A 15,000-nucleotide genomic window follows, 5' to 3' on the forward strand; every position below is an offset into this window, starting at 1 on the left:
CCTCCGGATCACAGCCCTGCTCCATCCAATCCAGGGCCACCTCACCGCCATCCTGGAGCGTTAACACTTCGCGCCGATAATCGATCGCCGGCATAATATTCGAACGTATGATGCTCGCAAACACGGTCTGAGCCCGGCTTTCGAAGCACCAGAACGTTGGCCAAAACTTATGCTCCAGCGTTGGGATGTGCTTCCGGAGGTACTGCTTAAACGGTCCATTCGAAACGGCCAGAATCGGTCGCTGTGAGTACAGAAGAAGACATGCAGGACATCGTAAGATCGTACACGCTGTTCGTTTCGCTTGATCGTAAGAGCTGTAGAGCTTTTATCTTACCTTCACTACCTCCATTAAGTAGTAGACGAGGTAACCAACGAACACGATTGCCACCAGGTGCCATCGGGGCAGGTTGGTCAGGTAGTTGTACAGAAGCGACAGCATTGTTCTACTAATCGCTATAGCTGTAACAGGATGCGGACTACCGAAAGGTGTGATCTGTGGGAAGAATGCATAATTATGCAATTAAAGGATGCATCATTGCGCGAAGGCAAAAGACATTACTACACAATCAAATCTTCACGATGGCCATTTAGTGCATGGTGGGTTATGAAAAACATCTCAACCGTAATCAGTACGGTCCTAGTGACTGGCTCGCTGTATGCACCCTTCAAGCCATTCTAGACTTCGAAAGCCCCTTTTCTACTTTCAATCTGTTCCAATGTTCAATAGATAGAGCTTCTATCTTGCGAGATGGACGAATCAATTGCCCGATGACCTCTGTAGTCCAGAGCAATCCATCAATCCCCAGTGCTTACCATGTAAATCCAATTCCAGTGGATCGATAAGACAGACCAAAAGCAATTCTCTGCGCCGTAACTCGTACACGGCCATTACGATTGAAGCGGTCGCTTATAGATGGGATTTTGAAAATTTTAAACAATTCCACAGCATTACAATGCAAACAATCGCTAAACTAATTTATGAAAAGGACTTTACTTGTAGTATAGCGCTACGTCCGGATACTGCCGGACTACCGATACTTGAGCCCATTAGCCGATCGAAGACCACAAGTCCGTGGGACCGCGTACATCATTCGATAAGCCGAGCACTTGGTGGTCGTCTGACCATAGAGACCACACACTATTCTGGTGGGGCGGACTCCTGCTGCCGGGTCATGGTCCGGGGGAAAATCGATGCCATGGGGTCGCCGAACGTCGTTAGCGTTACCGTTTGGTGGTGTGTTTCGTGTGTTTGAAACGCTTTTCCTCGCACATCGAAAGAACCAGAAGCATAAAAGCGGCCACTCTATCATCGTCTAATGATGGTCATACACGCCTCATGCTACAGGCCGAGGCCGACCTCACCGTACAGCGGGTATATCGAGCGGAAACCAATTCGACTGCCAAACGACGAGCTTCACGCTTCGATCGTAAACCATGCCATGCCACGCGGTGCAAGTGTACTTACAGCATACCGAATTAACTGTTAGTACGAGAAGCTATTGTTCTAGAAGGACCATTTGGAAGAAGCAGCATATATAGATGTTAGCATATGACGTTGAATTCCACACATTTTTTGGCATAGCATTCTCAAGACCCCCGCCCATAGTTTAAGTGGTAGAGCATGGTTGATGCTAATGTACGCATCGTGTTATCTCGTGAGCCGTATGTTATCGTCTTCGCTTCTTTTGACGCATTTTTTTCTAGCTCGCCTCTGGCTGATCTTTGTCCTATCACCACCGTTGGCGCCGCCGGCACCGCTGCTGCCGGTACAAGTGATTATGCTTCGCGCATCCGATCAAGCAACCGCCGGCAAGCCGGCCTACTACTGTCGTCACCGCATTTCACGTAACAATCCTATAAATACAAGTGAAAACAGTGGCACATCAACGCACTCATCGCCAGCGTCATGATTGTCTCTCACTAGACGACGGATCCGCGACGCGTGCACGCGATTTGCACGTTTCACCCATCCACCCCACGGTTCGTGGGCATCGCGGTACGCGGGAGTAAAGGTCGAGAAAGCTCGAGATCATTGCGTGGTTTTTTTTTCGCAAATTGCCCGTTCGTTATTACTGCTGGTGCGCGGTTTCACTGCTCAAGGATACACGCTTGTTTGGATTTATATTTTATTTATCGCCTTTCGCCCCTAAAAAACAAACACACACAGGCACACAGATGCACGCGGCGGGTCCCCTTAACGGTAATGTAACGCCGTGTTCGCTGATTCATACTCTGGATTGTTGATATCCGCCCGGTGTGGATGCTGATAAGAGAGAACACAGCGCCGGGGTTGCGATCACACTCACAACGCTAAACACTTTATTTTTTCACCCGTTTTTTGGTCGTTCCAACAAATGCCGTCACCGTGGATCGGTTTCGTATGAGGATGACGAAGCCCCGCATGAGATCACTCACCTGCCTCCCTTGATTCCCCTTTCCCCCTGGCGTCTGGCGATTTGGAGTTCGAACAAAGGCCAACCAACAAAGCAGCAGCCGCTCCAAAGACGAAGCTAGCTCCACCGATTCGCGAACGCTATTAACGAGATCGCGAGAGTGCGTTGGGGGCTTATAGGTTCGCGCCGTCACGACAAGAGCACGGCGGCGCACGTTGGCTCACGATGGAGCTGCTTCTCATCATCTCTCACCCATCTATTCGTGGCATACTAAGAGCGTCTAGTAACCGGCTCTCGGTTGCTACTTGTGAGCGTGCGTCTCCACTAAAGAGCATAAAGGGGTTTTTTGGCAGGGCCACAAGAAGGTGGGTATTACCATTAGCGAACGCACTCGCAGCACTCACACACCTTGTCTTGCGAGGCAGTTTAGCCCCCATGTAAAGCATGTGATGTTCCGTGATTGAGTTGCTATAAGCTGCTGGTTAAGCGCTGCGTGCGTCTGTTCGGATTTATGCGCGGATTTAACGAATAGAAACCGGTAGAATCGGTTGCGTTATCGCAAACCGTACGTGCTCAAGGATTACATTGCACGTCTATTCACCAAGGTGGACTGGCGTATGTACTGACAGCGTACGGCAGGTACCATTAAATTGAGGATGTAGTTCAAGTTCGCGCAATGTTCAACATTTCACGACCGGGTGCGACCATTGATCCTTGGACACGACAGGTTCTGCTCTTAGGCGGTCACTTTCGATTACAACACGGACACCGACACACACTCAAAGCAATCCCTCGAAATTATTCAAAATCCCTACACAAGTTCGTTCCGTGTGACGAGGGAACAATATTTACCGAAACAACATCATCAACTGACCCTTTCCCTTGGCAGGTCCAAGTGTTTGCTTTAATGCGGTTCGCCGAGCATCCTTGGCCTTCCGGAGGGTGCCGGAAGTACCACCAAGTGTGTGCGTGTGCGCGTGCTGAGATTGTTAAAATATTTGCAACGCTCTGCATTATCATTTATAACGGTCAGGATGGGGCCAGGTCTCCTCGGTAGCGAGATCATCCCGCAGGACGACTATCAGCATTTTGCCGCAGAATTTGGGAGCCAAATCGGCGAAACAGATAACGAGGAGCTGTGCAATGAAAAAGCAGAGAGTAGGAGAGAGAGAGAAAGAGAACTGAGTCGGAACATGGGGCCCCTCTCTAGAGGACCGCACAATGCATTCCTATCGATTTACATGTCCCCTTTTAAATAGCCCAACCACCACGCTGTTTATTTAAACTTTGATTCGCGGTAGCCCAAACACGCGACAGACATCCGCATTGGGTGGATCTTTGATAAGAACTTGGGCATTTGGAGCATGTGGCAGACACAACATAAAACCTCATTAAAACAACGGAACAAGTGAAGTTTCACGTGAAACTAATGCAATTTTCCTACCAGATATGCCGTTCGCTATGTTTGCTTTAAGGATGTACAATTTCCATAAGTGTCGCAGTGTACCCCCGCCACACCATGAGGAGTTCTTCACACAATCGAACGGCCAACATTCTCCGAAGGGCCATTGTGCACAGCAACACTCCATTGAAAGCACTCCACTCGTTCATAAGGACACCATCTCTCCGGCGGTGCACTGCGACAACCCGACAGCCCATCGCTGAGTGTGTGTGTCCTGCTTCCACTTCCAGGAGAAGGACATACGAAACCGAAGGACAGAACAAAAGCCAGAAGATGCGCTCGTTCCCATACCATGTCCCCGGCATTCACATGCGGGGACGCACCTAAGAATGGAGCATGGACCGGCCCTGCATGGTGTGGGTCACCGGTGGACTCCGTGCAAGATGCTATACATAAGACACCGGGTGCAATAACGTCAGATGGGTTCCAGGTGCGATTCACACAATTATGGGCCGTAACGAGGAGTGCTGGCCCCGTTTGTTCACGAAGGACAATATGAAATGTTTGTCTCGTTGCTTTTTTTTGTGTCTCTTACCTTTGCCGTATGCGGATGCGTTCGTTCTGCGCCGTTCTGGTGGCACTGGCGTGTTTTGCAGGTAGTGCAGGACGAAGGAGAAGGGAAGAATAGAAATCAGAAGGACCACCAGCTCCGGAATGTGTTCTTCCAGCTCATTTTGCCACGTTTCACAATCACGGTTTCACTAATCGTTTTTCTCGATATGCTCTCGTTAGCTTTTTCTTCTTTAACTACCTTGGCACGCTACTGGCACTGGCTTTTCGGCTCCTCCCGGTTATCCGGTGGATCTAGCCGAACCGACCTACGGATTTCGGTACACACAAACACGATGTAACAACGCCAACGTCATGCAAGGTTGTGCGGTGAAAGCCGAGCAAAAATCGACCAGCACAGCGGTATCCGATCCGGGGATACAACGGTCGTCCTCCGTCCTGGCAACCGGTCGTCAACCTTAGCCACCACAAACGTGTAGATGGAGCTTCCGCTACCTTCACCACCAGCACCGGTCCCGGCTATCGGGGGTCTCAGACGATCAGCTCACAGCCTACAAAGGCACGGCGAGAACCGAAATTTATGGATGGAACTCTACGCGCCTTACACCAAACCACTAGGACCGTGAATGGAACGGATCCGATAGGGAAGCGCCGACCGACCGAGGACAATACTTATACGCTTATGCGCTCCGCTGGCTACTTTCGCTGCCAACGAACTCCTCTGATGTACCGGTGTATACCGTGACAGGGACTGGTCGCCGTTCGGCCGGGAGGAAATGAGCATTTTCCGATGTCGCCTGCTGTCGCAGTGTGCTGCTGTTCGCGCCGCGCACATGGCCGCTTGGGTGAATCCGTGCGCCAAACGTGCCACGCGGTCCTTTGCCCCGGCCAACGAGCACTTCGTGTCGTGATACCTTCCGCTCTCTCGAGAGAGAGAGCGAGCAGCAATCGTGATTCGGGAGCGTGCAATTTTCATGAATGGAACCGGATGGATAACACGTGGTCGTCTTGATCGATACCACATTTGAGCTCTCACAATGAACGAGGACATGGCTGTTACTAGACCTAAATGAAACAGAAGGGGTTAAACAGAACCGAGCTATCCTATGAAATCGATAAAAAGCGAAACATTATAGTTAAAAAGACCTTTATTTAAGTTTCACCAAAAGGATGATCTTTTCCGTTACTTATTGTGTATACACATCATATGATATTAACATAATATAATTACAATTATTCGCTCTGCATTTATCTAGCCCCAAACATCCCTTCACAGTGAGCGAAGGAGATGGACTGGGTGGAGGATGCAAGTAAGATTTATGGTAGCGTTCACCATCGAAAAAAAAAACATTGATGATCGTCCTATTCCGGTTTTATCATGTGGTCCAGTGTTTTCTGATTCGTTTCCAATGAGATCCTGACGTGGGTAGATGGTGGATTCGTTTGCTGTTTCTAGGTCGCAAGAACGTTTGCGATCACTCTACAATTTGCCTCCAATTTTGTCGATAATTGTGCTAACATTTTGTTCTGAAATCATCATAAGCGTCCGATTGGAGGAAGAGGAAGTTTAAAAATACAATTTATACTAAGAAAAGTGCACACGCAAACTTGAAACGTTAAAAAAACTAATCGAAAGATGCTGTAGCCTCGTCTAACATGTGTTTCGTGCGACTGAATCATCGGCTGAATCGATTGATCGGTTTCCTTAATCATCACAAACTTTTGCGCCCTTTTGCCATCCAACACGTGAATGCTTTGAATCTACGGCCCGCTCCGAGTCCATCGAATGGATTTAAAGTCAGAAAGGGAAATCAGAAGATGAGGCACGAACACACGCATACCAGATGCGCGCTTTGGCTGGTTGTCAAGATGTGGGGCACACTAACTAAAGGGCCTTTTAGAAGTCTGCATCAAGGGTGAACACATTGTCCAGGCGGTTTGCCATCACGCCCCACTTCTGGTACTCGCCTACCTTCTTCTCGAAAAAGTTCGTCTTGCCCTCGAGCGAGATGAACTCCATAAAGCTGAACGGATTCTTCGTGTTGTACACCTGAGAAAAGAAAACAAATATCCGACAGTTAATTGAAGTGAATGTCCGATTCACTAAGTGCAGTCTCCGCATCTTACCTTCTCACAGCCCAACTCCACCAACAGACGATCCGCCACGAACTCGATGTACTGCGACATGAGCTCGCAATTCATACCCAACATATCGACAGGCAGTGCTTTCGTCAGGAACTCCTGCTCGATCATGACTGCATCACGGATGATATCCGTTACGCGTTTGCGCGATGGTTTCTGTACCAGATACTTGAACATGAGACAGGCAAAGTCGCAATGTAAACCTTCATCGCGCGAGATCAGCTCGTTGGAGAACGTCAGACCCGGCATCAGGCCACGCTTCTTTAGCCAGAAGATGGCAGCAAAGCTGCCACTGAAGAAGATACCCTCAACGGCAGCGAACGCCACGATACGCTCGCCGTAGTTAGCCTTCTTGCTCGAGATCCAGTTCATCGCCCAGTCCGCCTTACGCTTCACGCACGGCAGCGTCTCGATGGCATTGAACAGGAAATCCCTGATAGTGGACCACAAATGATTGTTTAATGCAGGACGCACAAGACAAGTTACAGACAGTCGATCGTCTTACCGTTCTTTCGGATCCCGAATGTAGGTGTCGATAAGAAGCGAGTACATTTCGCTGTGTACGTTTTCCATCGCGATCTGGAAACCATAGAAACAGCGGGCCTCCGTCACCTGCACCTCCTGGCTGAACCGTTCAACCAGATTTTCGTTCACGATACCATCCGAGGCAGCAAAGAAGGCGAGCACGTGCGAGATGAAATGACGTTCACTCGGTTTCAGTGAATCCCAGTCTTTCATGTCCTTTGAGAGATCCACCTCTTCGACCGTCCAGAAAGAAGCTTCGGCCTAAAGGGATAACGATAGTAAAAACGTAATAAAATGAGCTCCTGTTGCGTAATTCCTTCCAGGCGTGACTTACCTTCTTGTACATTTGCCAGATGTCGGGGTACTGAATCGGGAAGATGACGAAACGACGCGGATTGTCCATCAGCAGCGGCTCAATCGACGGATCGAACGGTTGCTCAGGCTCTACTTCCGACAGCGCGGTACTAGGGTTCTCTTTCGTCTCCTCACCACCGACCACCATCGGTGATTCGTTGGCAACGGGCTTTTCCTCCTCCATCGGAACGCCGTTTGCTTTGGCCTGCGGTACGGCTACGTTTGCACCACTTTCCGTCAGCACTTTGCGAGTATTCTGCGCGTGAGAACAAAGGGTTGGTTGAATTTGCATAAAAAAGAACCTGCTGCTGCTGGTGCATAAAATGAAAATTGCTCTTCTCTTCTGCTGCAGCTCGACGCACACGAAGAAATGCAGTTTACGAGCAGAGGCTTCTACGAATGCGATGGTTGCTAAGTACGGTTGCTTACAGGAAATGATTCGGTTTCATTCTAGAAGAAACGTGCTGGTCAATCTGATCGAAGCGATTTTCTTTATTTGTTTACATGCACCGCGAATGTTGCGCATGTCGTTTGCTGGCGCCGTTGGACTTCGCGCCCTTGAAAATCTGTCATGAAATTTCGCCCCGAACTCGCCGGAGGCCAAAAACAGCTGATTTTGTGAAAAACCGGTTTCTGGCGTAAAATGCAAAGTATGCGGTGCTCCGTTAAAGGAAAATTCCAGAAAAAAGACGCCTTTCATTAAATTGTTGGACGCATGATGAAGCCTTCCGTTTTTAATGGCTAGAATGGGAGTCATGTATCAAGCTAAAATTTGCAGTGGCGACATTTTACGCACTCTCCGGTCCGTTCCGTTCCGTTCCGTTGGGCAACGCCCTCCCTTTCACTCTTGAGAAACGAGATATGCGGCAAGCATGCTGTTTCACTCTATCGCGAGCGCCGAGATACAAGTATTTTCTTGTACCCGCAACCGTTGCTCGGATGACTCGTTTCAATGCGGGGGTAATAAATGGGGCAACTTTTGGAGGGAAACTAGATTGCCAAGCCTCGAAATGGCGCGCAACCGCGTCTGGATTACTCTCGTTGCGAAATACCGGGATAAAATTGACTCTGTTTCCCGAGAGCCGAGATAAAATTGGCCATTTCTTCCAACGAAACGTGCTACCGGAAATACCGTCGATAAGCGATGGCCGTTTGCAAAAAGGTCAATAATCTTGATTCTTCAAGAACTTTTCGACAGCCCAGTTTATTCCCGTGTTTAGCCCAGAATTAAAAATTACAGGCGTAATTCTAGACGGTTCGTTCGCTGCACCACGCACCCACGCCTCATTAGAAAGTGATTCAGACTTACCTTGATGATTTCCATGTTTTCAGAGAGGTTTTCCTTTTCCAAAACCATTTTACCACAACTAGCGTCACTCGTCAGAAAAACAAACGCGTCGAAAAAGTTAAAAACTGGTGAGCACGGATTGAACGAACTTCGGAGCACTTTAGGGATTATCAGAGTTTATGAAATCTTTGTCTTTTTTTAATTGGTTCGCTAGAACTTTAGCGACACGTCCACTTCCCAGGAAAATCGGCGGAATATTGACGCCAGCAAGAGAAAAAATTGTGAAGAAGGCCCGGTGCCGCCAAAATTTTCCCTCGCTTTTGCCCGCGCACGAGGTTGCTAGAAAAGCGCGCGCCAAAGAACGGTTAAGGTGCAGGGCTACTATATCATCTTTCCGAAATGATTTGCCGACAAGAGATAAAAATAAAATTAATTATCATGATTATGGTCGGAGATGATTCAGCTTAAGGTGTTTTTAAATTGATTATTACAATACACGTTCTTTTCATCTACTCGGCATTTGAATACGTTGCTTGCTACACTTTCTTAGTTAACTTTACGACGTGCTATTAATCCATACAGTGTACCAGGGCCTTTAGCAACCGAACCGCGTTCCGACGCACCGCCAATGTAGCAACCTTGAGTGTCAAACAAAAGAGCGCGCGCCGGCTCGTTGAGAGTGAGGGAGATGCGTATCACGCCACTCTCCGCGGTGCAACAAGGATGCCAATATCTCGGGCGCCATATTGTTATTTATTTGCAAGCCGCAACGCATTTCTTGCCGCGAGTTAAAACGTCCGCCGTGGAAAATTACGGGAATGCGGGAATCTGGTGTGCGGCGCTGAACAATTCTCGTGTGTCTGTTGTGTATCTCCTGGTGTCTGTGGTTTTCTCCAAGCAGCCCCCGCACGCATCCTCTGCGATTTCCCTGGAGCACGAGGAGTGTCGCGCGGGCTGTGATTAACGCGGTGCGGTGGACACCTGGCCGAGGCGGCCGTCTAGATTGTGTGTGAACAAGCGACTACCATCCAAGCAGACTTTGCTTTCATAGTCCAGCAGCAAGGATCCGGACGGAAATTGAAACACCATGTCGAACATAGTGCTGGACAAAGATAATTTCTTCCGCCGGATAAAGCGTCTCTACGCAAGCTGGAAGGTAAGCCGGCGGCGGCAGTAGCTGCTTCACGGGTATGAAAACAGATGAAGTTACCTTTTTGATTCCCTCTCTTCCGGTGCACTAGGAACCGGACTTCAGCCACGATGATTCCCTGTCGAAGGTGGACTGCATCATGACGGCCGTCGGTGTGGACGAGGAATCACTCTACAGCAAATCGACGGCCCTGCAAACCTGGCTACTCGGATACGAGCTGACGGACACGATTAGCGTTTTCTGCGAGAACTCCATCCTCTTTCTTACGAGCAAGAAGAAGATTGACTTTCTGAAACAGATCGAAAAGGAACCGGAAGAAGGATTGCCACAAATTCGGTTGATGATTCGGGATAAGGTATGTTAGGCACCCCGCACCCTCTTTTCCGATTTCCTCACGATAGAACGACCATTTTGCACTTTCAGAACGACAAGGACAAAGCGAACTACGAGAAGCTGTGTGAAGCGATGAAGAATTCGAAAGCGGGCAAGACGGTAGGGGTCTTCACGAAGGATAACTTCCCGGGAGAGTTTTGCGAGAACTGGCGTGCGTTCCTGAAGGATAAGCACTTTACCAACGTCGATCTGAGCGTTCCGATCGGTTACATCATGTGTCCGAAAGAGGATTCCGAGCTGCTAACGATCAAGAAGGCATGTTTGGTCACGATCGATCTGTTCAACAAGTACTTGAAGGATCAGATTATGGAAATCATTGATGCCGATAAGGTAAGTAATAACTTTATAGTACGTTCCGGCGACAGTGTGTGACGAGATCCGTTCCTTTTACAGAAAGTGAAACATACAAAGCTATCGGAAGGTGTAGAGACGGCACTAACCGACAAAAAGTACGTCAGTGGTGTGGACACCAACCAGCTCGATATGTGCTACCCGGCGATCATCCAATCGGGTGGCAATTACAGCCTCAAGTTCAGTGTTTTTAGCGATAAAAACTATCTACACTTCGGATCGATCATCTGTGCGCTTGGCGCACGTTACAAATCGTACTGTTCCAACCTGGTTCGCACGCTGCTCGTCAACCCAACCGATACCATCCAGAAGCATTACAACTTTTTGCTCAACTTAGAGGAGGAACTGCTGAAAGGCCTGGTGCCCGGTAAGCGCCTCTCGGAGGTGTACGAGATGGGGCTGGAGTACGCGAAGCGATCCGAACCGAAGCTGGTCGATAAGCTGACGAAATCGTTCGGTTTTGCGACGGGGCTGGAGTTCCGCGAGAATTCAATTACGATCGCACCGAAATGTGCGGCCGTGCTGCGTAAGGGTATGGTATTCAGCCTGAACGTTGGTCTGTCGGGACTGGAAAATTCGGAAGCATCGGACAAGGAATCGAAAGTATACGCCCTGTTCGTCGGTGATACGGTGCTGGTGAGCGAAGACGCACCGGCCGCCGTGCTGACACAGTCGAAGAAGAAGATCAAAAACATCGGCGTGTTTCTGAAGGATGACGACGAGGAGGATGATGAGGAGGAGGAGCAAGAAAAGGAAAAGGCTCCCGAGATTCTCGGACGCAGCGGCAAACGGTCGACGGTACTCGAGAGCAAGCTGCGTAATGAGCAAAGTTCGGAGGAGAAACGCAAGCAGCATCAGAAGGAGCTGGCGATTGCGCTGAATGAAAAGGCCAAGGAGCGACTGGCGAAGCAGGGTGGTGGCAAGGAGGCAGAGAAGATACGCAAATCGACCGTTTCGTACAAAAGCGTCAACCAGATGCCGCGCGAGGACGAAGTGAAGGAACTGAAGCTTTATGTCGGTGAGTTTGGAAAGCCCGATGCCGTATGCTATGTCAAACAATGGTCCGATTGACGCACCCGTTCTCCCCTTTTTTCTCCCTTTCTCAGATCGTAAATACGAAACAGTGATTATGCCAATCTTCGGTGTACCGGTTCCGTTCCATATTTCGACTATCAAAAACATCTCCCAATCGGTGGAGGGTGATTACACGTACTTGCGAATCAACTTCTTCCATCCGGGTGCCACTATGGGCAAGAACGAGGCCGGAATGTACCTAAATCCGGACTCAACCTTTGTCAAAGAAGTGTAAGTAGTATTAAGCGACCTCTTCCTCTCTCTTGATCATCCGTATAATGTTTTGCAATGGGATTGCATTTTCTCGTTTGCTCTGTAGTACTTATCGCTCAACCAACTCGAAAGAACCAGGAGAGATAGCAGCACCGTCGTCCAACCTGAATACCGCGTTCCGTCTCATCAAGGAGGTGCAGAAGCGATTCAAAACTCGCGAAGCCGAGGAGCGCGAAAAGGAGGATCTGGTCAAGCAGGATACGCTCGTAATGTCCCAGAACAAGGGTAACCCGAAACTGAAGGATCTGTACATTCGACCGAACATCGTGAGCAAGCGGATGACCGGTTCGTTAGAGGCACACTCGAACGGTTTCCGTTACACGTCGGTCCGCGGCGATAAGGTGGACATTCTGTACAACAACATCAAGAGCGCATTCTTCCAGCCATGCGACGGTGAGATGATCATTCTGCTGCACTTCCACCTGAAGCACGCGATCATGTTTGGCAAGAAGAAGCACCTTGATGTACAGTTCTACACGGAAGTGGGCGAAATCACGACCGATTTGGGTAAACACCAGCACATGCACGATCGAGATGATCTGGCAGCGGAACAGGCCGAGCGGGAGTTGCGTCACAAGCTGCGAACAGCGTTCAAGAGCTTCTGCGAGAAGGTCGAATCGATGACGAAACAACAGATCGAGTTCGACACACCGTTCCGAGAGCTTGGATTCCCGGGCGCTCCATTCCGCAGCACGGTACTTTTACAACCAACGTCTGGCAGTTTGGTAAACCTAACCGAATGGCCACCGTTTGTGATTACACTCGAGGACGTTGAGCTGGTGCACTTTGAGCGTGTGCAGTTCCATCTGCGTAACTTCGATATGATTTTCGTGTTTAAAAACTACCAGCAGAAGATAGCGATGGTTAACGCGATACCGATGAACATGCTCGATCACGTGAAGGAGTGGTTAAAGTATGTATGAGTGTACAAGGGGAATGCATTGGTCGTTATAATGCCCAACAATTTGTGTTCTTCTTCTTCCAGTTCGTGTGACATTCGCTACTCAGAGGGTATACAATCGTTGAATTGGACAAAAATCATGAAAACCATCACCGACGATCCGGAAGGTTTCTTCGCTAATGGTGGCTGGACATTCCTTGATCCGGAGTCGGAGGGTGAAGGTGATGCCAACAGTGAGACGGAAGACGAAGAGGATGACGCGTATGAACCAACCGATGACGACGATGAGGAAGAATCCGACTCCGAGGACTACTCGGAAGCCTCGGAGGATGATAGTGGGAGTGAAGAAGGTAATCCTCCGGACAAAGAAGAAGGGAATTCAAATCGACGATCATAACCTGTGTGTTTCCCTTTCCTAGATCTTGGCTCCGACGAAGAGTCCGGCAAGGATTGGTCCGATCTGGAGCGCGAGGCTGCTGAGGAAGATCGCAATCGCGAGAACGATGGATACGAGGATCGCAGTGCATCGAAGAAGCGTTCCCATCACAGGTAGGTCACGTAGAAGGTGGTAAATATGATCATCGGTATCCGGGAGATGTTCTTTGCAAAGATTTCACGGCTCGCATCGCGATATGCTCACTTTACATTCTCACACTATTCTCATGCTTCACGCCACCTGTCCGTTTGTGTGGATGCTGGCAATTCTGCGGCGCGTGCAGAAGGGATCGTGGTGTAGCGGCACCTAAGAAACGACACGAAAACCATCGCAGGTCATTTGAAATTCTAGCTTAGCCTTTGCTTTATTTGTTTTATCATTTCATCCCTTGGCTCAGTTCTCACTCTGCAATTTGTACACAACGCCATTCGAATTCAATGGACTGATGTCTGATCGTTTTCTTTCACTTTTCCCTCTCACAGCTCCTCCAAGCACAGCCGTCGGGATAAGAACCACAAGGATAAACATAACGATAAGCACCGCAGCAGCAGCAGTAGCGGCAAGCACGATCGGAACAGCAGCAGCAGCCACAAACGTTCGCGAGACGACAGCCGTGACAGTGGCCATAACCATAAGAGCAAAAAATCCCGAAAGTAGAGCCCTCGCTCGGGGGTTTGGCTGGCCGGCCGGCCGGTCGGTTGCATTCGGTTTAATGACACACTAATTCCATCGTTTGCACCAGGAGGGTATTCCATTGATGTGCTACATTTTTGTACTCGAGTTCTCTCCAAAATGAGGTTGTGCAGCAGGAGAAAGAAGAAGCAGCAGCAGCATTACTGCGATCCGTGGCTCTTAATGTAAAATGTTCGTCTGCCTTCTTAAGAAATCAAGGAACAGGATCATCCCTTTCGTTAGCACGCGTTAGGGCTCTCTCTGGCGTATTATTGTATTCTTTCAAATACACATCCCATGAGCAGCAGCAGCAGCAGCAAGATTGTTCTCATAATGTACCTCTACACCGTTTGTAATTATTGCCAAGCAAATCGTTGTACCTTTAGTGCTCCTGTTCCCCTTCATCATGGTTAGGTTAACCTGTTAGCATAGCCCTTTCATTGAATTGACGCTGCTGAAGTACAGTTTACCGCGGCCGCGTGGCTGAACTGGGCACGATTCCAAACTCAGTAGCAAACCGGTCTCCCGATATCATCATCCCAGGCATCATCATCACCATAAAAAGTAATGAATATGTGTAAAATCAAACCTTAAAATCAGAAGAAGAGCTGGAAGGCACATGAAATCAAGAGAGCCTCTCAAGTTTGATAATTTTGAAGGGTAAAATATACGATTAGGATACTTACGACCAGGAAGCAATCCATTTTTTCTTTGATTTTACCCGAAATGCTCAAGTACAAGGTAGAACGATAAATTCAAACATGAAACCGACGAGACAGGGTTGCCAGCTCGTTGGATAGGTGATTGTTATACGACTTATTTTGGCCACATAACGGCGTGTGCGTTCGGCTGGCGACAACACAAATTCCGGCGCCGATTTCTGTTTTGTGAATTTCAGAAAGGTTAAAATATCTTTTCTACACTATCTATTGCACAATAAACCCGTTCCCGTGATGTCCAAAACCCACGGGGGGTGTTAGCAAAGGGCTTGATCCCTCGCAAAACAAGGAGCGTCGCTGGACAAGACGGGAAAAGGAAACACGATCGCGCGGGGTCCGTCAATTGTGTGGAGGCTT

At 48.9% G+C, this 15,000-nt stretch overlaps 4 protein-coding genes across 7 annotated transcripts in view; 2 read left to right on the forward strand and 2 right to left on the reverse strand.

Moving 5' to 3' along the window:
• The window catches only part of LOC125957609 (protein ABHD1), an 8,024-nt gene extending 3,105 nt beyond the window's left edge, over positions 1-4,919 (reverse strand). The window contains exons 1-3 of one of the 3 annotated variants that reach the window (XM_049690444.1): positions 4,391-4,919; positions 335-493; positions 1-241 (exon numbers count right to left, since the gene is read on the reverse strand). The exon at positions 1-241 is cut by the window's left edge and continues 351 nt beyond it. In XM_049690444.1, the coding sequence (XP_049546401.1) occupies positions 1-241; positions 335-439 (346 nt within the window). In that variant the 5' untranslated portion in view covers positions 440-493; positions 4,391-4,919. Of the gene's footprint in view, positions 242-334; positions 494-813; positions 1,779-2,415; positions 2,522-4,390 lie in introns of those variants that run through there. The other 2 variants (XM_049690445.1, XM_049690442.1) reach the window with 2 other exon arrangements.
• A 582-nt stretch (positions 4,920-5,501) lies between these two features.
• On the reverse strand, positions 5,502-8,925 carry LOC125957611 (ribonucleoside-diphosphate reductase subunit M2). Of its 2 annotated transcripts, none has more exons than XM_049690447.1 (5): positions 8,696-8,925; positions 7,367-7,642; positions 7,013-7,293; positions 6,493-6,940; positions 5,502-6,415 (listed from the first exon to the last, which is right to left on the reverse strand). In XM_049690447.1, the coding sequence occupies exons 1-5, from the start codon at positions 8,741-8,743 to the stop codon at positions 6,263-6,265; spliced, it is 1,206 nt and encodes a 401-aa protein (XP_049546404.1). In that variant the 5' UTR covers positions 8,744-8,925; the 3' UTR covers positions 5,502-6,262. The 2 variants fall into 2 exon arrangements, with proteins under 2 accessions (XP_049546404.1, XP_049546405.1); XM_049690448.1 differs by lacking the exon at positions 8,696-8,925 and adding an exon at positions 7,816-7,922.
• A 486-nt stretch (positions 8,926-9,411) lies between these two features.
• On the forward strand, positions 9,412-14,619 carry LOC125957594 (FACT complex subunit spt16). The gene is made up of 9 exons (XM_049690414.1): positions 9,412-9,830; positions 9,916-10,179; positions 10,248-10,547; positions 10,611-11,586; positions 11,675-11,873; positions 11,962-12,828; positions 12,901-13,166; positions 13,236-13,365; positions 13,735-14,619. Exons 1-9 carry the CDS (start codon positions 9,762-9,764, stop codon positions 13,907-13,909), a joined length of 3,246 nt encoding a protein of 1,081 aa, XP_049546371.1. The 5' UTR covers positions 9,412-9,761; the 3' UTR covers positions 13,910-14,619.
• Positions 14,620-14,723: 104 nt separating this feature from the next.
• The window catches only part of LOC125957618 (protein nutcracker), a 1,642-nt gene continuing 1,365 nt past the window's right edge, over positions 14,724-15,000 (forward strand). The window contains exon 1 of the mRNA XM_049690456.1: positions 14,724-15,000. This exon is cut by the window's right edge and continues 156 nt beyond it. The gene's annotated coding sequence lies outside the window, so the exon portion shown is untranslated.

Source organism: Anopheles darlingi, chromosome 3 (genome assembly GCF_943734745.1).
Source record: "Anopheles darlingi chromosome 3, idAnoDarlMG_H_01, whole genome shotgun sequence".
NCBI lineage: Eukaryota > Metazoa > Arthropoda > Insecta > Diptera > Culicidae > Anopheles > Anopheles darlingi.